General features: G+C 43.6%; 1 protein-coding gene across 2 annotated transcripts; it reads left to right on the top strand.

Moving 5' to 3' along the window:
* The first annotated feature begins 5,531 nt into the window (after positions 1-5,531).
* Positions 5,532-24,629, top strand: LOC139548877 (remodeling and spacing factor 1-like). Of its 2 annotated transcripts, none has more exons than XM_071358793.1 (17): positions 5,532-5,836; positions 6,988-7,079; positions 7,157-7,249; positions 12,004-12,209; positions 13,303-13,466; positions 13,621-15,145; positions 15,466-15,592; positions 17,772-17,960; positions 18,169-18,273; positions 18,344-18,423; positions 18,548-18,596; positions 18,696-18,802; positions 21,118-21,185; positions 21,726-21,900; positions 22,060-22,283; positions 22,426-22,599; positions 22,983-24,629. In XM_071358793.1, exons 1-17 carry the CDS (start codon positions 5,683-5,685, stop codon positions 23,516-23,518), a joined length of 4,068 nt encoding a protein of 1,355 aa, XP_071214894.1. In that variant the 5' UTR covers positions 5,532-5,682; the 3' UTR covers positions 23,519-24,629. The 2 variants fall into 2 exon arrangements, with proteins under 2 accessions (XP_071214894.1, XP_071214893.1); XM_071358792.1 differs by having other exon boundaries at positions 5,659-5,836; positions 18,699-18,802.
* The last annotated feature ends 162 nt before the right edge of the window (positions 24,630-24,791 follow it).

The following is a 24,791-nucleotide window of genomic DNA, read 5'->3' on the forward strand; positions in this document are numbered from 1 at the left end:
ATCTACATTTGGCTGAGGTACAGTTGAAGTCGGAAGTTTACATACACTTAGGTTGGGGTCATTAAAACTCATTTTTCAACCACTCCACAAATTTCTTGTTAACAAACTATAGTTTTGGCAAGTCGGTTAGGACATCTACTTTGTGCATGAAACAAATAATTTTACCAACAATTGTTTACAGACAGATTATTTCACTTATAATTCACTGTATCACAATTCCAGTGGGTCAGAAGTTTACATACACTAAATTGACTATGCCTTTAAACAGCTTGGAAAATTCCAGAAAATGATGTCATGGCTTTAGAAGCTTCTGATAGGCTAATTGACATCATTTGAGTCAATCGGAGGTGTACCTGTGGATGTATTTCAAGGCCTACCTTCAAACTCAGTGCCTCTTTGCTTGACATCATGGGAAAATCTAAAGAAATCAGCCAAGACCTCAGAAAAAAAATTGTAGACCTCCACAAGTCTGGTACATCCTTGGGAGCAATTTCCAAATGCCTGAAGGTACCACGTTCCTCTGTCCAAATAATAGTACGCAAGTATAAACACCATGGGACCACGCAGCCGTCATACCACTCAGGAAGGTTGACGCTTTCTGTCTCCTAGAAATGAACGTACTTTGGTGCGAAAAGTGCAAATCAATCCCAGAACAACAGCAAAGGACCTTGTGAAGATGCTGTAGGAAACAGGTACAAAAGTATCTATGTCCACAGTAAAACGAGTCCTATATCGACATAACCTGAAAGGCAGCTCAGCAAGGAAGAAGCCACTGCTCCAAAACCGCCATAAAAAAGACTACGGTTTGCAACTGCACATGGGGACAAAGATCATACTTTTTGGAGAAATGTCCTCTGGTTTGATGAAACAAAAATAGAACTGTTTGGCCATAATGACCATTGTTATGTTTAGAGGAAAAAGGGGGAGGCTTGCAAGCTGAAGAACACCATCCCAACCATGAAGCACGGGGGTGGCAGCATCATGTTGTGGGGGTGCTTTGCTTCAGGAGGGACTGGTGCACTTCACAAATAACACAAGACCGCATCATGAGGAAGGAAAATTATGTGGATATATTGAAACAACATCTCATAGACATCAGTCAGGAAGTTAAAGCTTGGTCGCAAATGGGTCTTCCAAATGGACAATGACCCCAAGCATACTTCCAAAGTTGTGACAAAATGGCTTCAGGACAACAAAGTCAAGGTATTGGAGTGGCCATCACAAAGCCCTGACCTCAATCCCATTGAACATTTGTGGGCAGAACTGAAAAAGCGTGTGCGAGCAAGGAGGCCTACAAACCTGACTCAGTTACACCAGCTCTGTCAGGAGGAATGGGCCAATATTCACCCAACTTATTGTGGGAAGCTTGTGGAAGGCTACATGAAACGTTTGACCCAAGTTTAAAAAAAATTAAAGACAATGCTACCAAATACTAATTGAGTGTATGTAAACTTCTGACTCACTGGCAATGTGATGAAAGAAATAAAAGCTGAAATAAATCGTTCTCTCTACTATTATTCTGACATTTCACATTCATAAAATAAAGTGGTGATCCTAACTGAACTAAGACAGGGAATTTTTACTAGGATTAAATGTCAGGATTTGTGAAAAACTGAGTTTAAATGTATATGGCTAAGGTGTATGTAAACTTCTGACTTCAACTGTATGTACAACCCATAACACTGACTATCAAAATGTCATAACGTGATTTAAGGTTTGAGATGAGATGTGAGGTTTGAGGAAAGAGCTTGGCTTAAAAGTCTGATTGTAATCTGATTGTCAGGTTTACAGGGTATGTCTGCTCTCTGAGTAGGATTATAATAGAGATGAATGGCCATAGGTCAGTCTGATCTGTAAACATACAGTCTGCTGGTTTACTGCAAACAAATGTGTCATACACATATAGCAAGTAGCCTCCTGCTGCCATCTAACAATGTAGGCTAATCAGGTTAGCTGTGCCCATAGAGTAGACTGTGGTTGAGATGGTTCTATAATGTATGTGTTCCAAATGGGTCCCTATGTACTGTAGTGCATTACTTTTGATATGGGCCCATAGGGCTCTAGTCAAAAGTAGCGCGGAGAGGTAGAGGATGCTTGTGGTTGACATGGTCTATAACATTGTAACAGGCATTTGGGCTGTGGTTGATGAATTGATCAGGCTGGAAGAGGCTGACGACAGTCTGGTCAGAAATGGACGCCCTTCAACAAGACTTGGAAAGATTACGCAGTCAGACTAGAGTAGAAAAAGCCCACTGACAACAACATTGATTTATGGACAACAGCCATGTGAATCCCATCTCAAACACAGTGCTAACCAGGTCAGATCTCTGGGGATGATGTTGGGTAGGTGTAGTGGAGATTTGTTTTCCATCTAGCCTGATCTAATAGTCTACACATCAGTAAAATGGTTCCACCTGCTGGACTTTTAGGCGTCACTACAACCCCAACTAGCCACTGCCAAGTTTAGGACCACTGCTCCTCTCCATTAGCCTGGTCAATCAGACTGATCGCTGCACTCACATTTCATTTAGAGTGAAACAGAATGTGAGCTATTGCGAGATCAAGCTGGTTTCCTTAAGGCTACCCTTCCTGGCTCAATTTAAGGAAAGAAGGAGAGCAGGACCTGCGAACTGAGCATATGTGAGTAGGGTAGACTAGGCCTACACAGAAAGCTGATCTCAATTTGCTCCCTAACCTTCCCCTTGGCCCCCCTAACCCTTTGATGTTTGTAGTTTTGAAGGGTCTGAAATCCGGATAGCTATAAGCAGAGGGTTAGTGTTTAGTTGCCCATGTATGTTCTAGCCTACATGTTGACATCAGTATCACCATATATACTGAACAAAAATATAAATGCAACATGCAACAATTTCAAAGATTTTGCTGAGTTGCAGTTCATATAAGGAAATCATTCAATTAAAATAAATAAATTAGGCCCTAATCTATGGATTTCATATGACTGGGCAGGGGCACAGCCATGTGTGGGCCTGGGAGGGCATAGGCCCACCCACTTGGGAGCCAGGCCAACCCACTGGGGAGCCAGGCCCAGCCAATCAGAATGAGTTTTCCCCCACAAAATAACTTTATTACAGACCCCCCCCCCCCCTCCCCTCTACAGCTCTTAGAGGTGTAATCGCTGCCAAAGGTGCTTCAACAAAGTATTGACTCAGGGTTGTGAATACTTATATCAATTTGATATTTCTGTATTTCATTTTCAATATATTTGCAAGAATATCTAAAAACATGTTTTCATTCTGTCATTATTGTGTGTAGATGGTCGAGATTTTGTATTTATTTAATACATTTTTAATTCAGGCTAATGTAACAGTATAGCTTCTGTCCCTCTCCTCGCCCATACCTAGGCTCGAACCAGGGACCCTCTGCACAAATAGACAACAGACACCCTCGAAGCATCGTTACCCATCGCTCCACAAAAGCTGCGGCCCTTGCAGAGGGGAACAACTTTTATTTTCCCCCCATTTATTATTCAAAATACAAATCCACAATTGACATTGTTACATCATACAAAACAGAACACAGGTATTAACGAGAAAATACTAAAACATACAAAAAATATCAAGTAATACAAAAATAAACAATTCTAGTGCAATTGTAATAACTCTGAAAAAATCTTATTATAATGACTAAGGAAAATGTTATTCTTGTTGTTATTCACTAGGGTTAATGCTTTAATAAAATAGTTAAATTCAATCAAAAAAATAATAATTTTGGTATAGAATTTTTGTTTGTGTATAAAGTATTGGCCATTAGAATAAAAATAATTCACAATCATTTCAATGGTCTTATTATCATTGCAATAGTAACATATTAAATCCTTCATTTCAAAAACATGGCCAGTGTTCATAATGGTAAATAAGTATTTTGCAAGGTTTTCCCAAAATTCTGACACAAATTTACATTCAAACAACAAGTGAGACAGATTCTCACATTCTCGCAGATTCTCACTCTAATTTGTGGAACGTTCCAACAGGAATCTGTTCCAAAAACTGCGTAAAGTACAAGGTTGCCAACAAACAACGCATACAAAGTAGCATGATCAATTCAACTAGTTGACTAATAGGCATCAACTCACCACGTAGCTTATTCTTAATGTTAGTCCATAGGCTACCAGAGTGAGAACAGACATTTTCCGGAATAAACGTGGTGAGTGAAAAACGTAATTAAATAGCCCACTCCCTACCTGGTATCTCATTCTGTCGCTATACAACTGTGTATGCGTTGTTTGTTGACATCCTTGTTATTTACGAAGTTTTGGAACAGATTACTGTTGGAACGTTCCACAAATTATACCCACCCCTATTGACTTTATGAAGGCACTGTATGTAGAGTTGCCTACCCTCCCTCTAGCGCAGGGGTCGGGAACCTATGGCTCCCGAGCCAGGTGTGGCTCTTTTGATGATTGCATCTGGCTCGCAGATAAAACAAAATATTCTCACTTTTTTTTTATTTTTTATAAATTTTATCCCCTTTTCTCCCCAATTTTCGTGGTATCCAATCGCTGGTAATTACTATCTTGTCTCATCGCTACAACTCCTTGTTTTAATCCATCCATCGATTTTTCACTGCTCATGTCCTGTTCAGGGCTGCAGGAGCAATTGTCCATTATTTTAATTAAATGATACTGGCCTACGTTGGCCGTTGCTAGGTAAAACAGGTAAACGCCTCCTTTTGAATCAGTCTGCTCGGTCATTAGCTCAAAGCTAACCCTTCGACGAAGAAGATGGCAAAAAGAAAAAAAGATGACGAGTATCGTACATTTCAGGACGAATGGACCGAAGAATTCGCCTTTGTGGAGAGAGCAGGTTCTGCGGTGTGTCTAATTTGCAATGACAAAATTACATCGATGAAACGGTCGAATGTAAAGCGGCACTTCGACACGCGCCATGCTACCTTTGCATCAAAATACCCTGCGGGAGACAGCAGAAAGAAAGCGTGCCAAGAGCTACTGAGCAGGGTGCAAGCGAATATTATAACAACATTATTTAAGAATAAATTCAGAGGCTTATTATACTGACATTTAGTTGAATTCACTTTTAAAATATATTATATGGCTCTCACTGAAATAAATTTCCAAATGTTTTGCTTTCATGGCTCTCTTAGTCAAAAAGGTTCCCGACCCCTGCTCTAGCGTCTGTACACGCCCCCCTCCGTCAAATATTCTATCCAATCACACGCCGCATTTACACCGGTGGGGTGCGCAAGATCCGCATCCAACCAGTGCTGGTCCTCCTGTCTTTTTCCACAAATCACATTTGTATTTTACATAAACGGGTGACGTTACAGTGTGGACATTGCTGTGAATATTGTATCCACTGACGTAATTCGCCAACTACCGTAGCTATGTGAAATAAAAAGACTAGCTATATTATGCACGATGGCCGCAACGTTATAACATATAGACTGTAGAGCACCTAAAATATGCCTGCTAGCTATATGACTCATTTTCCTACTAGGTCATGAAATGTTTAGTAATCATATGGGCCTAGATAATAAACCACAACAATAACATTCTTGATGTTTGAAACTTGCGTCCCTGGGGGGTAGAGGTGGGGGGGACTACCTGGTCACAGAGCCACCCACGATGCGATGTTGGCGCGCTGAATTCTGGGCTCTTTTCTGTCCTCCCAACTCCGTTCATTCTCATCCTACTCCCCGGCTGGAAAAATGGCTGCTTTAGCGGCAGCGCAGGGCTCAAACCCCGGTCTCTGCCCCAGTTTCGCAGTGGTCTGCTCGTTCCTGGAGCGCTACGGACAAGCCCTGGACCTCCCCGAACTCACGTTTCCGCAGATGGAGAGGTATCTCCGGGACACATCGACAGGTGGGAAGGGAGAGGAAGAGGGTCTCAGCATCCTCATCACTGACTTGCTAGCTAGCTGGGTGGTCAGGGGGGAGCCAGTACAGCTAGCTGGCTGGGGGGTTCCACACACACACTGTGACATGTGCCTGGGTATAACTGGCTAACGTTACTGATTGATGTAGCTAGCTAGATGTACCGTTACTTAACTATTTGATAAGTAGCTAACTTGCCATTCCTGCTTGAATTACCAAACCAGCTAGTTACCTAGCTTCATTTTGTTAGCTAGCTAGCTAGTGATCAGGTGTACTTTTCCATGCTTGCCTGCCCATACTAGTGCAAGAAAAGTATCAAACTCAGCCCCAGTGTGTATGAGTAAATACTGTTTGAATAGAATCGATCTCGTATTGTGGCAAATCGTGTCGTAAACAGTTGTCAAAATAGTCCGATAAAACACGAACGTTACTTGGCAAGTACAGGGTGGCTGACTGTCAATGTCGCGCAGGCGCAATGCGTGATATAGCCGTGCTAGCCAACTTCATGCTAAACCAAGCATTAGTTTTGCTGGTGGCTATCAATTCATTCCAATAAAATACCGCTGATTTCAAATTCCTCAGACTGTACATTTGCCACAGTTTTTAACTATTTAAATCCTCTTTAGAGACAATGGTAGCTACTGAGGCTTTCTTGTCACGATTTAGCCAGCTAGCTATCTGGCTAGCAGTGTGTGGCGTACCTAGCTAGCTACTAACGTTACAGTATCTGTAGGAAATATGTTGTTATTAGCTAGCTAGTTAGTTAACTGTATGTAGACTTCCGCGATAACGTTGTTAGCTTTTTCCACATTCCCTCCCTTGTTCACCAAAAACGTCGTCGTGTTTTTTATATTAATGCAAAAAATGACAATGAATCACAGTTGTTGTTGATCTTACCTCCACCCGTGCCACTGTTAGCTAGATCTTTGAGAATAATTTTAAGAAAGTGTGAATCAATGTGAATTACACAGACGGTCAGAATAAATGAAGGAGAATGTTGATTTTTTTTTGTATTCCCACAGCACATTGGGTGTTGTAATAGGTGTTTAGTGTTATACAAGCTGGTGTTATGACCGTGTGTTTAGTTTTATAACAAAATAATGTATTAACTAATGTATTATCTCTGTGTATCTCTCTCAGTTCCCAAGCCGCTGGTGGAGCTGCATGTCAAGCTCCTGAGGAAGCTTGGCAAGTCTGTGTCTGCAGACAAGTGGGAGAGGTACCTGGCTAAGGTGAGCTGTGTGTGTGTGTGTGTGTGTGTGTGCGTGTGCGTGTGTACACCTGTAATGACTGTATATTTATCACACAGGTATGCCAGGACATCAACAGTAGCTGGGCATGGGAGCTGGAACACAAGGGCTACCAGGATTTGAGCATGGAGTGCAAAACCAGCATCCTCAAAGTAAGACACACACATATTGTGCAGACTATCACACTAGTCTACCTCTTTACGTCTGCTGTGACATCTACTCTATGTATGAACAGCATATTGATAATATACAGTGCCTTCAGAAAGTATTCACACCCCTTGACTTTTTCCACAGTTTGTTGTTACAGCCTGAATTTAAAATATATTAAATGTAGACTTTGTGTCACTGTTCTACACACAATACCCCATAATGTCAAAGTGGAATAATGTTTTTAGAAATATTTACATATTTAATACAAAATTAAAAGCTGAAATATCTTGAGTCAATAAGTATTCAACCCCTTTGTATGGCAAGCCTAAATAACAGTAGTACAAATGTGCTTAACAAGTCAGATAATAAGTTGCATGGACTAACTCTGTGTGAAATAATAGTGTTTAACATGATTTTTGAATGACTCATCTCTGTACCCCACACATACAATTACCCGTAAGATCCCTCAGCCGAGGAGTGAATTTCAAGCACAGATACAACAACGAAACTGCAAAGAAGGGCACCTATTGGAAGATTGGTAAAAAAAAAAAAAGGGAAAAAAATGACATTAAATATCCCTTTGAGCATGGTGAAGCGATTAATTACACTTTGGATGGTGTATAAATACACCCAGTCACTACAAAGCTACATGCGTCCTTCCTAACTCAGTTGACGGAGAGTACGGATACTGCTCAGGGATTTCACCATGAGGCCAATGGTGATTTTAAACCAGTTACAGAGTTAAATGGCTGTGATAGGAGAGAACTGAGGATGGATCAACAACATTGTAAACTCAGCAAAAAAAGACACTGCCCTTTTTCAGGACCTTGTCTTTCAAAGATAATTTGTAAAAATCCAAATAACTTCACAGATCTTCACTGTAAAGGGTTTAAACACTGTTTCCCATGCTTGTTCAATGAACCATAAGCAATTAATGAACATGCACCTGTGGAACGGTCGTTAAGACACTAACAGCTTACAGGCAGTAGGCAATTAAGGTCACAGTTATGAAAATTTAAAACACTAAAGAGGCCTTTCTACTGACTGAAAAACACCAAAAGAAAGATGCCCGGGGTCCCTGCTCATCTGCGTGAATGTGTCTTAGGCATACTGCAAGTAGGCATGAGGACTGCAGATGTGGCCAGGGCAATAAATTGCAATGTCTGTACTGTGAGACGCCTAAGACAGCACTACAGGGAGAAAGGATGGACAGCTGATGGTCCTCGCAGTGGCAGACCACGTGTAACAACACCTGCACAGGATCGGTACATTCGAAAATCACACCTGCGGGACAGGTACAGGATGGCAACAACAATAGGCTGAGAGAGGCTGGACTGAGGGCTTGTAGGCCTGTTGTAAGGCAGGTCCTCACCAGACATCACCGGCAACAACGTCGCCTATGGGCACAAACCCACCGTCGCTGGACCAGACAGGACTGGCAAAAAGTGCTCTTCACTGACGAGTCGCGGTTTTGTCTCACCAGGGGTGATGGTCAGATTCGCGTTTATCGTCAAAGGAATGAGCGATACACCGAGGCCTGTACTCTGGAGCGGGATCGATTTGGAAGTGGAGGGTCCGTCATGGTCTGGGGCGGTGTGTCACAGCATCATCAGACTGAGCTTGTTGTTATTGCAGGCAATCTCAACGCTGTGCATTACAGGGAAGACATCCTCCTCCCTCATGTGGTACCCTTCCTGCAGGCTCATCCTGACATGACTCTCCAGCATGACAATGCCACTGCTCGTTCTGTGCGTGATTTCCTGCAAGACAGGAATATCAGTGTTCTGCCATGGCCAGCGAGGAGCCCGGATCTCAATCCCATTGAGCACGTCTGGGACCTGTTGGATCGGAGGGTGAGGGCTAGGGCCATTCCCCCCAGAAATGTCCGGGAACTTGCAGGTGCCTTGGTGGAAGAGTGGGGTAACATCTCACAGCAAGAACTGGCAAATCTGGTGGAGTCCATGAGGAGGAGATGCACAGCAGTACTTAATAGAGGTCGACCGATTATAATTTTTCAACGCCGATACCGATTATTGGAGGACCAAAAAAAGCAGATACCGATTTTTATTTATATATATATATATATATATATATATAATGACAATTACAACAATACTGAATGAACACTTATTTTAACTTAGTATAATACATCAATTATATCAATTTAGTCTCATATAAATAATGAAACATGTTCAAGTTGGTTTAAATAATGCAAAAACAAAGTGTTGGAGAAGAAAGTAAAAGTGCAATATGTGCCATGTAAAAAAGCTAACGTTTAAGTTCCTTGCTCAGAACATATGAAAGCTGGTGGTTCCTTTTAACATGGGTCTTCAATATTCCCAGGTAAGAAGGTTTAGGTTGTAGTTATTATCGGACTATTTCTCTCTATACCATTTGTATTTCATATACCTTTAACTATTGGATGTTCTAATAGGTACTTTAGTATTGCCAGCCTAATCTTGGGAGTTGATAGGCATGAAGTCATAAACAGCGCAATGCTTGAAGAAGAGCGAATTTTGTTCCACTGGACATCATAAGGTGAATGCACCAACTTGTAAGTCGCTCTGGATAAGAGCGTCTGCTAAATGACTTAAATGTAATGTAAATGTAAATTCATGCCGCCAAAAAACTGAGCACCGTCACATAATGTGACGTAAATCGAGCGCGCTCAAACTTCCCATCATGCCAGTGGGTCCTGACAGCGTGGAGCATTGTCAAAAAATCCACTATCATCAACGGGTTTCGAAAGGCTGGACTGCTGCGTGTTGAAGAGGGCAGCATGAGCTCAGCGGGGAATTTGCCTCCGGATGAAAGTGACGAGCGAAAATGAAAACGATCCAACATCGGATGAAGCAATTCTGAGGCTATTCAACTCCAACACCGAAGGAGATGACTTCAGTGGTTTCAGTGCACAGGAGGAGGAAGATAGTGACCAATGACTTTCTTGGTAGGCTACTGTTTACTGCTATTTTTTTTATTTTTGTTACAAGCCACGTTTCGTTAAAGCCTATTTATTTTTGTTACAAGCCGTGTTATGTTTAAAAGCCTATTTATTTTTGTTACAAGCCGTGTTTCGTTTAAAGGCTGTGTAAAGTTAATTTGTTTCAATGTACCGGTAGGCACCTGCGACTTATAGACATGTGCGGCTTATTTATGTACAAAATACATATATTTTTTTTAATTCAGTGGGTGCTTATATTCAGGTGCGCTTAATAGTCCAGAAATTACGGTAAATATGCAGGTTTAAAAATATATACTTGTGTATTGATTTTAAGAAAGGCATTGATGTTTATGGTTAGGTACACATTGGTGCAACGACAGTGCTTTTTTCGCGAATGCGCTTGTTAACTCACCCGTTTGGCGAAGTAAGCTGTGATTCAATGATAAATTAACAGGCACCGCATCGATTATATGCAACATAGGACAAGCTAGATAAACTAGTATATCATCAACCATGTGTAGTTAACTAATGATTATGTTAAGATTGATTGTTTTTTATAAGATAAGTTTAATGCTAGCTAGCACCTTACCTTGGCTCCTTGCTGCACTCACATAACAGGTAGTCAGCCTGCCACGCAGTCTCCTCGTGGAGTGCAATGTAATCGGCCAAAATCAGTGTCCAAAAATGCTGATTACCGATTGTTATGAAAACTTGAAATCGCCCCGATTAATCGGTCAACCTCTAGTACTTAATGCAGCTGGTGGCCACACCAGATACTGACTGTTACTTTCCCCCCCATTGTTCAGGGTCACATTACTCAATTTCTGTTAGTCACGTGTCTGTGGAACTTGTTCAGTTTATGTCTCAGTTGTTGAATCTTGATAGGTTCATACAAATATTTACACATGGTAAGTTTGCTGAAAATAAATGCAGATGAAAGTGAGAGGACGTTTCTTTTTTTTGCTGAGTTTAGTTACTCCACAATACTAACCTAAATGACAGATTGAAAAGAAGGAAGCCTGTACAGAATAAAAAATATTACAAAACATGCATCCTGTTTGCAATAAGGCACTAAAGTAATTCTGAAATAAATGAGGCAAAGAAATTATATTTTTGTCCAGAATACAAAGCATTATGTTTGGGGCAAATCTAACACATACACCTCTTCATATTTTCAAGCATGGTGGTGGCTGCATCATGTTATGGGTATTCTTGTCATCGGCAAGGACGAGGGAGTTAAAAAAAATAAACGGAATAGGGCTAAGCACAGGCAAAATCTTAGAGGGAAATCTGGTTCAGTCTGCTTTCCAACAGACACTGGGAGAGAAATCCACCTTTCAGCAGGACAATAACCTAAAACACAAGGCCAATTATACACTGGAGTTGCTTGAATATTGAATATTCCTGAGTGGCCTAGTTACAGTTTTTACTTATCCGGCTTAAAATCTATGGCAAGACTTGAAAATGGCTGTCTAGCAATGATCAACAACCAACTTGACAGAGCTTGAAGAATTTAAAAAAGAAATAAATGGGCAAATATTATACAATCCAGGTTTACAAAGGTCTTAGAGACTAACCCAGAAAGACCCACAACTGTAATTGCTGCTGAAGGTGATTCTTAACATATATTTGTTTTCCATTAATCATTTTTTTATTTATTTTTTCACTTTGAAATTAGAGTATTTTGTGTAGATCGTTGACAAAAAAATGGCAATGAAATGTGGAAAAAGTAAAGGGGTGTGAGTACTTTCTGAAGGCACTGTACTGTTTTCTTCTCTCTGTCTGACCCTAACCCCCTCGTCTCTCTGACCCCAGTACCTGTGTGAGATCCAGTTTGATGACAACCTGAAGTTCAAGACGTTGGTGAACGAGGAGGAGGCGGAGGCAATGAGGCTGCAGCCCTTGGGCAGAGACAGACAGGGCCTGATGTACTGGCTGCAGACTGACGCCCAACACAACATTCGCCTGTATACAGAGGAACAGGACGACTGGGACGGATCCACCTGGAGATGTATCGTCAGGTAATGATGGATGGATGCATGTATTTTTTGCAACCCTAGTTGGAGCATCTGAGAAGAGAGAAAGGGTATATGTACAGTGCTGTGAAAAAGTATTTGCTCCCTTGCTAATTTTCTCTACTTTTGCATATTTTTGATACTGAATGTTATCAGATCTTCAACCTAAACCTAATATTAGATAAAGGGAGCCTGAGTGAACAAATAACACAACAATTACATATTTCATAAAAAAAGTTATGCAGCACCCAATGCCACTTTGTGAAAAAGTAATTGTGACCTCAATAACTGGTTGTTGCACCTTTAACTGCAAAGACTCCAACCAAACGCTTCCTGTAGTTGTTGATCAGTCTCTCACGTCGCTGTGGAGGAATTTTGGATCATTCTTCCATGCTTTAACTCTGCGACATTTGTGGGTTTTCAAGCATGAACTGCTCGTTTCAAGGCCTTCCACAACATGTCAATTGGGATTAGGTCTGGACTTTGACTAGGCCATTCCAAAACGTCTGTGAACTAAAGAGCAGCTGTGTCATGCAGCAAGACAATGGTCCAAAACACACAATCAGTCTACATGAAAATGGTTAAAAAGCAATCCATTTTAAGTTTTGGAATGGCCTAGTCAAAGTCCAGACCTAATCCCAATTGACATGTTGTGGAAGGACTTGAAACGAGCAGTTCATGCTTGAAAACCCACAAATGTTGCCGAGTTAAAGCAGTTCTGCATGCAAGAGTGGACCAAAATTCCTCCACAGCGATGTGAGAGACTGATCGACAACTACAGGAAGCATTTGGTTGCAGTCATTGCAGCTAAAGGAGGCACAACCAGTTATTGAGTGTAAGGGGGCAATTACTTTTTCAGACAGTGGAATTGGGTGTTGCATAACTTTGTCACTTACATAAATAAAATAAGTATACATTTTTTTGGTGCTTATTTGTAAACTCAGGTTCCCTTTATCTAATATTAGGTTTTGATTAAAGATCTGATAACGCTCATTATCAAAGAATATGCAAAAATAGAGAAAATCAGAAACGGGGCAAATACTTTTTTACCGCACTGTATGTTCAGAATATTCTATCAGAATGTTCTGTTTGTCCTCAGAACCCGGAACGACTTGGCCGATGCTCTGGACCTCCTGAAGACCCAGCTGGACCCAGAACACAAGGAGGGAGAGACCGAGAGAGAGAAAGAGATGGACAGAGAGAAGGAGGGAGGATCCAACTTTGCCACGCCTGTGGAGAGGGGGAGAAGACACACAGAGGAGGGTAAGATTTCTGTTGTTACTAGTAATATGATGGTGTAGTTACTAGTATTATGATTGTGTTGTTACTACTGACATATTATAATTGTGTTATTATAAATGAATGTTGGAACCAGAGCTGCAATATAACATGTCAACATCTGTGATGATTTTTCAAGGCGAGGCTGGAGGAGAGGTAAAGGAGGAGGAAGAGGAGGAGGCAAGACAGAAGAGGAAGGCTGAGGAAGACAAGAACAAGAGTAAAGAGAGAGAGAAGAAGGAGGAAGAGGAGGATAAGCGAGAAAAGAGTAGATCATCTACCTACCCAGAATCCACTAGTACGGATGACAACATGGCAATGTTAGCAGAGAAGGAAAACCCAACCAAACCTGAACCTTTCTCAGTGAAAGAGGAAAACTTTGCAGTTGAGATGAAGGAAGAAAAGGAAATGAAAAAATATGAGGAGAAAGAAGAGGGAGAGACACAGAGTGTGAGGAAGGAGGAGAGGTCAGAAGTGATTGACAACAGAGTGAGCACCATCACCGCGCTCGTCAAAGAGGAGACCCAAACGCTTAACAACTCCCCTAGCAATGCTGTCTCCGTCGTCATGGCGCCCGTCTCGGCAACGACAAAACAGGAAGTTCCTCCTGTGAAGGAGGAAGCGGAGCGGGCCCTGAGGACCGACCAGCAGGCCAAGATACCACTGAAGAAGAGAGAGCTCTTTGGCGCTAACCGTCACCATAGCAATACACATCACAACAATGACATGCACAGCAACCAACACAACAACAACAGCCATAGCAGCAGTACTAGCAGTAGCATCATTGTCCGTAACCCTTCAGTAACACATACCAAGGAGGAGCAGCTGGGGAGGCAGTCAGCGCCACCTGGGGGCCTAGCTGTCCCACTGCCAGAGGAGTTGACCAATGGGGGAGCTCCCCTAAACGGGCTTGGAGGGCTCACAGGGGGTATAGGTCATGTGGGGGTCATCTGCAGGTCGGCCTCACAGCAACAAGATGGCGGATCATTCTGTACGGACAGAACCAAACCTGGGGCAGAGGAGGGGGCGGATAGGGCCAGAGCTCCAGACAAGGAGAGGAGCAGGCAGTCAGTCCTGGTGAGGAAGAGTCCTGGCTGGGGAGAGACTGAAGCCCCAACACCCCTGGAGCCTAGAGGACAGGAGAGACAGGCAGGAAGAGAGGAGAGGGAAAGGAAGGAGAAAGGAGAGAGATCAAGGGAGAGGTTAGGAGAGGATGGAAGAGAGAAAGCGAGGGAGAGGTTAGATGGAGACCTGTCTGGAGAGAGGGATGACAACCCAAAAGAAAAAGAAGAGAAAGAGAAAAAGACCACCCTCCATATGGAGAAAAGCGAGGGATGCCATGGAACAGAGGAAGAGGAGAAGAAGAGTACTTCAGGAGAGAAGGAGCAGGAGTCAAAGAACAGCCAGACTGTAGAAGGACAGAGGGACCAGGGAGAGGCCCTCAGCACAGACACACCAGCCCATGCCGGGGTGAGGGGAGCTGGGCATGGAGCAGCAGACCGGCCGGGTCCCCTTGAGGCCTCCTCTGAGCTGCAGAAAGAAGGGATCAGGCTGAAGATAAAGATCCCTCCCAACCAGAGGATAGAGAACGTGAGAGAAGAGGAGGAGAAGGGGGAGGAGCAGGGAGATGGGAGGTCTCTGCGGAGATCGGCTCGGATCTGCAGGTAAGGTCCATGATAGAATCTCTTTCCATCACAATTTCTCAATGATTATTACCATAACATAACTTCTTTCATCACAACAACTGAGGTGACAATTTATCATGTAGAGCTGAACAATAGATAGAATATTCTGCTGTAATATCACTCACTCACGCATCGCCGTCGTGCCTGCTAGCTTATAGAGCAGCAACAAAGGCTCTCATCTTCTGACTGTCTTTGGCCATCTTCTCCAACTGTGCCCCAGCTCTGCTGGTGGTGTTTGGAGTGGTCTATTGTTCTGTAATTTGATATTTATATATTTTACTGATCAACCCTACCTACAGACCCAGCCCAAACAAGGTGAAGAGCCAAGATGCACCCCCAGGAGTGAGGAGGGAAGAAGAGGAGGTGAAGACTGCTCAATGGCAAAAGAAGAGAGCAAACCCTGAGGGACAAAGCAGGACTGTAAAGGTAACTACTTTGTTTTAAAAGTCAATTTACTAATTTATAAGTCAAATCAAATGTATTTATAAAGCCCTTCTTACATCAGCTATCTCAAAGTGCTGTACAGAAACCCAGCCTAAAACCCCAAACAGCAAACAATGCAGGTGTAGAAGCACGGTGGCTAGGAAAAACTCCCTAGAAAGGCCAGAACCTAGGAAGAAACCTAGAGAGGAACCAGGCTATGAGGGGTGGCCAGTCCTCTTCTGGCTGTGCTGGGTGGAGATTATAACAGAACATGGCCAAGATGCTCAAATGTTCATAGATGACCAGCAGGGTCAAATAATAATAATCACAGTGGTTGTTGAGGGTGCAACAGATCAGCACCTCAGGAGTAAATGTCAGTTGGATTTTCATAGCCGATCGTTCAGAGTATCTCTACCGCTCCTGCTGTCTCTAGAGAGTTGAAAACAGCAGGTCTGGGACAGGTAGCACGTCCGGTGAACAGGTCAGGGTTCCATAGCCGCAGGCAGAACAGTTGAAACTAGAGCAGCAGCACGGCCAGGTGGACTGGGGACAGCAAGGAGTCATCATGCCAGGTAGTCCTGAGTCCATGGTCAGGGGGGGTTGCTTAAATTCACACGGGACAAGACAGGAGAAATACTCCAGATATTACAGACTGACCCTAGCCCCCCGACACATAAATACTGGGGGCTGAGACAGGAGGGGTCGGGAGACACTGTGGGCCCATCCGACGATACCCCCGGACAGGGCCAAACAGGCAGGATGTAACCCCACCCACTTTGCCAAAGCACAGCCCCCACACCACTAGAGGGATATCTTCAACCACCAACTTACCATCCTGAGACAAGGCTGAGGATAGCCCACAAAGATCTCCGCCATGGCACAACCCAAGGGGGGGGGGGGCGCCAACCCAGATAGGAAGATCACGTCAGTGACTAAAACCCACTTAAGTGACGCACCCCTCCTAGGGACGGCATGGAAGAGCACCAGTAAGCCAGTGACTCAGCCCCTGTAATAGGGTTAGAGGCAGAGAATCCCAGTGGAGAGAGGGGAACTGGCCAGGCAGAGACAGCAAGGGCGGTTCGTTGCTCCATTGTCTTTCCGTTCACCTTCACACTCCTGGGCCAGACTACACTCAATCATATGACCTACTGAAGAGATGAGCCTTCAGTAAAGACTTAAATGTTGAGACCGAGTCTGCGTCTCTCACATGGGTAGGCAGACCATTCCATAAAAATGGAGCTCTATAGGAGAAAGCCCTCCCTCCAGCTCTTTGCTTAGAAATTCTAGGGACAATTAGGAGGCCTGCGTCTTGTGACCGTAGCGTACGTGTAGGTATGTACGGCAGGACCAAATTGGAAAGATAGGTAGGAGCAAGCCCATGTAATGCTTTGTAGGTTAGCAGTAAAACCTTGAAATCAGCCCTTGCCTTAACAGGAAGCCAGTGTAGGGAGGCTAGCACTGGAGTAATATGATCAAATTTTTGGGTTCTAGTCAAGTAGTCTAACCTAGAAGTGACAAAAGCATGGATACATTTTTCTGCATCATTTTTGGACAGAAAGTTTCAGATTTTTGCAATGTTACGTAGATGGAAAAAAGCTGTCCTTGAAACAGTCTTGATATATTCGTCAAAAGAGAGATCAGGGTCCAGAGTAACGCCGAGGTCCTTCACAGTTTTATTTGAGACGACTGTACAACTATCAATATTAATTGTCAGCTTCAACAGAAGATCTCTTTGTTTCTTGGGACCTAGAACAAGCATCTCTGTTTTGTCCGAGTTTAAAAGTAGAACATTTGCAGCCATCCACTTCCTTATGTCTGAAACACAGGCTTCCAGCGAGGGCAATTTTGGGGTTTCACCATGTTTCATCGAAATGTACAGCTGTGTGTCATCCGTATAGCAGTGAAAGTTAACATTATGTTTCCGAATGACATCACCAAGAGGTAAAATATATAGTGAAAACAATAGTGGTCCTAAAACGGAACCTTGAGGAACACCGAAATTTACAGTTGATTTGTCGGAGGACAAACCATTCACAGAGACAAATTGATATCTTTCCGACAGATAAGATCTAAGTGATGTAAGTGATGTGTAAGGCTTTGTATGAAGATCAAAATGATCATTGTCAAGAAAATGTTGTTTATCAATGTGATTGATTGTAACCGTTTGTGCATGTGTTTACAGAGCAGACGAAGACAGCGAGGCGCCCGCTGGTCAAACACTCGAGCGAAGAGATGCAAACCGAATGAGGGAGGAGACGAGGAGAGAGGGAGGGAGGGAAGTATTTGTGACTCAGATGACTCTAGCCAATCAGAGGAGATGCCTAATGAAGATCCCTGCAGCCACTGTGGACTCCCCAACCACCCCGAACTGGTGAGATGTGTGTGTGGAGGAGATTTAGTTTTTTTGTTTTTGTCTCTGCATCTGAATGACTTATGGTATATTGTGTGTGCTTTACTGTGAAGCCAACTGTTTCCCTGCAGATCACTATCTATTCTTGATTTCATGAGTTTATTTACACCCAGCACCTGAATGTGCGTACACTCCGTTTGAAACCAACCTGTGTGTTTCTCTGCTGCAGATCCTGCTGTGTGATTCATGTGATAGTGGTTACCACACCGCCTGCCTCAGACCCCCTCTCATGGTCATACCTGAGGGAGAATGGTTCTGCCCGCCCTGCCAACACGTAAGTGAGAGAGAGTGTGTGTGTGTTTGTCCGTGCGTGTGTGTTTTAACACTGTCCCTGGTCTATGTAGAAACTGCTGTGTGACAGACTAGAGGAGCAGCTGCAAAATCTGGATTGCGCTCTGAAGAAAAGAGACCGAGCTGAGAGGAGGTAACACACAGACCACACACAGTCTCACACGTCACACGCAGTCTCACTCACACACTGTCATACACACACACACACCTAACACACTGAAATGGTTGTGGAATTCCTGTGTGTTTTGTCTCTGTAGGAGGGAGCGTCTGGTGTATGTGGGAATCAGTGTGGAGAACATCATTCCTGTAAGCCTAATTGTGTGTGTACTATCAGGCAAAATTAGTCTAGAAGGTCAAATAAATTATCATAATCTGAAATTGTGTATGTGTGTTATGTGTTTCTAGCAGGAAGGGGAGGAAGAAGAGGAGAAACTGGTGAAGAAGAAAGATGCAAAAAATACCAAAAACCTGGGAAGGAGGTCTACCAGAACCAGGAAGTGTATCAGCTACAGGTGTGTGTGTGTGTGTGTGTGTGTGTGTGTGTGTGTGTGTGTGTGTGTGTGTGTGTGTGTGTGTGTGTGTGTGTGTGTGTGTGTGTGTGTGTGTGTGTGTGTGTGTGTGTGTGTGTGTGTGTGTGTGTGTGTGTGTGTGTGTGTGTGTGAAAGAGAAGTGACTGCACAGCTCAAATAAAACATGTTGTCATGGTGACTCTCCCGTCTCATAGTGTGCTTGTGTGCAAGGGTTTCCGTAATTGCCGGCTTTTGGCAGAGGAAAAATAAATAAAATATAGCCGGAAAAACAATCCAATTGAAATTTAGTTGAATTCATTGATGGAAATGTCAGTCGCTGTAAATGCATTTGACCGTCATGCTTATCGGTCTATAGGTTAATTTGCCAAATTTAGTGGGGGAGTGTGTATTTTCGTTAGTCGTCATGTGTTTATTTATCACATAGCATACTATGAGCGGCATGTCACTTGTCAAACTTGTTGCTGCTAGAGTGAAACGTGTCATTGCGCAACAATTCTAAATGCAGTTGTGTGTTAAAAACAGTTTTGTTGGCCACGATTTATAAAGAGCTACTATTTGTTTTTTTCTCAACTGGTAATTGAAGCGCTGCCTCCCATTCAAGTGCATGGGCTATGGTAGGCAGGCTAAAAGCATGTCACCCACTACTTTGCAATGTGAGCTGGAGGCAGTATGCATTTTGAAAACATATACTTAATTGTTTGAAACCTGGATGTTTTACTCTATATTATGAGTCTTACCTTGCTTCAAAGTAGCCTAGGAATAATCACACTATAGAAACGTGGAGGCAATTATTTTATAAAGACTTCCTCATATGCCATTGAAACCAGCATTTCTCTGCTGTTCTATTGGTTTTCATATTAACTTTCTTTCGTTGTGCAGATGCCAAAGGCACAATCCTAGTCATTTTAGTGTCCCATCCTAGTTGCGTCTTCAGATTCCCCTTCATTCGAAGTTTCTAACAGAGATGTTCATCTCTGTCACATATGAAACTGCTCGCACCAGGTGGGCTGTATAGAATGGCGTTTTCCTACGAATTGCATTTTGGCAAATGTTTGAAAATGATGTTTTATTGGCTGCTTAATCGAGCACTGTTGGTGGACGCCCTAATGGGTTACGCACCCAAAGCATATGGGTCTGGTAAATTTCTCAAATGGCCGGTAAAATTAAAATCTTCTCGGTCACGTCCCAATGACTGTATATATGAATGGACAAAGCCATCAATCACATGACACCATTCATTCCTATGTGAAGACTCCATAGCGCATTGAAACCAAGTGAAGTCAGTTAAGATGGCGTCTCATGGAGACATAACATGCTCAGTTTGAGCTAGAGATCTTCACGGATTCACCTGTACCCGAGACCCGATCTGGGACCTGAGCAGGTCCGGATCCAGAATTATAAATAATATCATGGGTCTGGGTCGGATCTGATATGATTGTCATGGGTCTCGGGTATGTGTAATTTTAACTGACTTGTCCGGAAGGGCACGTTCATATCCGACTGCTGCAGTAGAGAGATAAATTGAATAATTGATGCTGCTGCTCTTGCTTTTCACGAGAGTGGAGCATGGCGTGTGTAGCTTGTTGATGGCCCATCATAAGTCATCAGAGCAGCAATATACTACAGGCTACCATCATAGCGCCTACCTCCGTGTGTGGCAAAAGTTAGGAGATATCTAAAATGAATTAAAAGTTAAAGGAGAAAGATAGGCTACCCTGACCAAGAGCCAACAGGCAGGCTGCTACCTAACATTGTTAACCGCTAGGCTACCTGCCACCCATAGTCTACTATAGCGTGAGTCGGCTTGGTTGGTTGCTGTCTCTCCCTCCCTCCTTCCTAGAGTGGTACATCTTTCCCTCTTCTCAAGCTTTATCATCTCCGGTTAATAATGTAGCTTAAAACATTTATTTTCTGCTGCTCTCCTCACTCGGACCGGGTCTGGATCCAACCAGGTCTTTTACGGAATGGGTCTAGTTGTCCTTGGGTCCGTACAGAATGGGTCTTTATATTAAAACATTTATTTATGCGTATCGGGTACAGGCTATGGCTCTGAGGCAACTCAGGGCTGGGGAGGGGGATGACTTCAACTGCTGAGGGCTTACTATAAGTACACAATGTACTGTGTAGGCTAGATAATATTAACAGTATTAACTTTCTGTTTGTAAATCAACTGCCCCCTCTCTCTTCAATGAGAGGGGGGGAGTCATTCTCCACTGCGTGTCCGGCTCCACGTTTTCCTAGGACTGACTAGGAAAACGTAAACCCTGGTGTGTGTGTGGTGTCTGCGTGTGTTCCAGGTTTGATGACTTTGATGACGCCATTGATGAAGCGATAGAGGAAGACGTCAGAGATGAGGATGGAGGAGGTGAGAAATAGAGAGGGAGTGAGTGTGTAGACTGAGGACTGAATGGCTGTCTCAAATGCCACCGTATTCTCTATATCAGGGATCATCAACTAGATTCAGCTGTGGGACGATTTTTTTCTTAAGCGGATGGTCAGGGGCCGGAACATAATTACTAATAATTTGTAGATTGCAAATTAACCACAAGAAGCCCAAACAGATATAATATTTGACTAAAACGTAATCATTTCAAACCTTGCTTACATTTGTATACGATCACTTGTCTCTCTATTATGCGTGAGAATAATTGGGGAAATCTTTTTTTTTAGGGGGCAAATCAAATTTGGCCCACAGGATGCCAGTTTGGGAACCCTGCCCTATATAGTGCACTACTTTTGACCAGAGCCCTAAGGGTCCTGGTCAAATGTAGTGCACTATATAAAGTAAATATAGTGTCACTTTGGATGCATTCAATATGAGGAACAAGAGGGTTTAGATGACAGAATAGTGGCCTGCCTGTGTTCCTGTTGTTGTGAGTGTGTAACCCTGTGGTCCTGTGTGTAGAGGTGGGGCGGGGTAAGGACATGGCCACCATCCTATCAGAGGAGGGGAAGGAGAAACGAGGACCAACCACAGCTCAGGCCCCTCCCACCAGGAGCAGGAAGAGGCGGAGACTCAACGACCTGGAGAGCGACAGCACGGCTGCAGAGAGCGAGGAGGAGTTTCAGCTCAGCGCCAGGTGTGTTTGTGCCTGACTGGCCTTAAGTCAGTCCTAGTAATTCTGTGGATATATGTATGGGTGGGTGATACTCATTGGAGCTACACTCCATATTGTAAAGTAATATTTAGTTTGAGAACTATAAATGCAAACTTTTAACGCGTGTGTGTGTGTGTGTAGTACGGAGGAGGAGGAGTTTGTAGCGTCAGGTGATGAGGAAGCAGCCAGTGATGTGGACAGCTTTGCCAGCGACCCGGGCTTCGTGAGCCAGTCCACACGGGCACAGAGACGGGCACCTAAACAGAGAACCTCCAGGACCGCAGCAAAGTGCAAGAAACGCCCACGCAGACGGAGGAGAGGATGGGGGGAGGAGGAGGAGGAGAGTGAAGAGGAAGAGGAGATGGGTGAGTAAGGCTTGGAATATGAGTTGGGAAAAGAAGACACACAGAAATCCAGAGGTTTGGTGCTGGATGTTAAAGAACATGTTCCGTTGAAAGTAAAACAACTCTCTCTCTGCTGCTTCTCTCTCTCTCTCTCTCTTTGTAGAGACCAGTGATTTGAGTGACAGCGATGGAGACAGGAAGAGGTGTGGTTTAAGGAGGGGCCGGAAGCGGGAGGTGAACTACCGCGAGACGTCAGAATCGGAGTGTTCCCAGGCAACCACCAATAAGGATAAGGCCAAACCCCGCCGCCGTCGTCTCTCCAGCTCAAACAGCGATGGTCAGTTACTATGGTTACCATCCCTGCCCCCAATTAGGGAGGTCCATGTGGAACTTGACAGACTGTCATTTAGTCAATGTAAACAACTCATAACCAACCCGCATTCAGACACTAGCGGAAAAAAACGCTTCTACAAGTGAAAGCGTGCCGATAACGTTCCACCCCTCCCCCTCCTAAATTTAAACCAATCTAAACCGACCACTGTCCCTAAACCAACATTTTCTGGTTGGCTGGATGAAGCGGAAAACACGTCACCAGACGCAGAGAAAATAGAGCCATCGATTCCATTGCACCGGGCAAAGGAACGTTTTTGCCGCTAGTGTCTGAATGCGGGGTTAACTCCTGCTGCTGTATGAATCCGCCGCTCGCTCCCTCTATTTCAGAATCCTCCCATTCGAGAGAGTCTGAGGAGGAAGAGAAGAGAATGAGGGGAAAGAGGCGGCAAGAAGAGGTGGAGGAGAGTAGAACAAGGGGAAAGAAGAGGAGAGGAGAGAAGATGGGCAGAGGGAAGCGGAGGAAGGTGTTGATAGAACAGCGGAAGAAACGTCTAGCTCTGCTGAAGAAAAGCAGACCCTCCACTAAAGATGATGAGGATGATAACGATGAAGGGGAATCGGAGTCGTCATCCGAGGAAGATCGTCCTATCCGCAAACGACTTAACCGCATCGACTCTGATGAAGAGGAGGAGAAAGAGGGGGGAAATGAGGAGGACGAGGAAGAAGATGATGAAGAGGAGGAGAAGAAGCTGAGAAAGCCGTCATCAAAAGACAAGGAATCAAACAGCCCTAATGGACAGCAGCCCTCTAGAGGCTCAACACAGCCTGGGTCTGAGAGTGCAGCATTACCCAGGGACAGAGCAGCCAGAGCTGGGCAGAACAGGTCTAACAGCCCCCCACCTCCTGACCAGTCAGACGCATGATGACATAGACTTTTAGTTATATTTTGTTTTACTTTCTTGCCTTTCACCAACAACCTTTCAACTGGATCTCTTATTACCTCATCATCCCTCCTTTCCCTCCTCCTCCCTTCCTCTAAACAGGATGAATAACTACTGGACCAAACGCACTAGCGCCATCCAACACACAGACACACAACACAATACACAGCCAGAGGGTGAAGGACTGTCCTGAGCACCAGACAGACACCCTCCTTAGCTGTTCTCCAGCTGTTCTGGACTGTACATAGATACTCTCTGCTCGGCTGCTGATCCTGTAAAATACTAGATGTTCCCTTCTCTCTTCTCTGTCTCCCTCTAAAATTGTGTTCTATATACCATGAAGGAGAGAGTGAATGGACTGGAGCGTTTAATTATCCCATAAAATAGTGAGTTGGATGTTTTAAACCAATGGAAGAGCTGCTCCTGTTGCTCTGCTGTGAACCAGGAAGATAACTACCAGAAAGAGATTCATACAGGCTGATTCATCTCAAATTACACTTTGCAGATTTGACCACAGTTACAACTACAGTGGGGGCTGGCAGATGGACACTGGCAAACTATCTAACTAGCTATGTTCAGTAAATCAATTCACTGTTGACTTTTATGTGTTAGTTGAAGTGTTCCTTCTCTCACTCAGTGAGGACTGAATAATTTATCCACAGTAGTCTACTACTCTCCAGTCCAGTCTATACATTCTACAACCTACTACTATTTGAGAAGATGGGGTCATATTCATAAGTCAGAAAAAGGACTGAAACGGGGAGGGACTACCTGAACTTGCAAAATATTTTGCTGCTGTGTGCCCTAATGAATATGGCCCCAGGTGTGAATGCTGTATCTGGTCCTCAGTCCACTGTCTGTTCTGTTTTCATCCTCAGAGTTCCATCTGAACCTCTTGTAGATTCTATCATTCCAGCTCATTGTTCTTATGTTTTCTCCCCCCCAAAATATCAAATATTTTGAAATGTTCAGTCTGAAAAAAAGAAATCACCCTGTTATTCATCCACAGTGTATGTACAGTATGTTTATAGTTGATGCTGTAACATAGGTGTTTTATAAGTTATTAAAAACCAATATTCAAGCATCTCACAAATGCACCTTGTCATCTGCTTTTGAAATCTTTTACTATACAAATGGTGGTTTTATTTGGCCCCCCCAATCAGTTTGAAGTGGCTTTAATTTTGGAAATCTGTTCCCATGTATCGTATACAAATGATCGTATACAAATGTAAGCAAGGTTTGAAATAGTTTTAGT

Source organism: Salvelinus alpinus, chromosome 22 (genome assembly GCF_045679555.1).
Source record: "Salvelinus alpinus chromosome 22, SLU_Salpinus.1, whole genome shotgun sequence".
Classification (NCBI taxonomy): domain Eukaryota; kingdom Metazoa; phylum Chordata; class Actinopteri; order Salmoniformes; family Salmonidae; genus Salvelinus; species Salvelinus alpinus.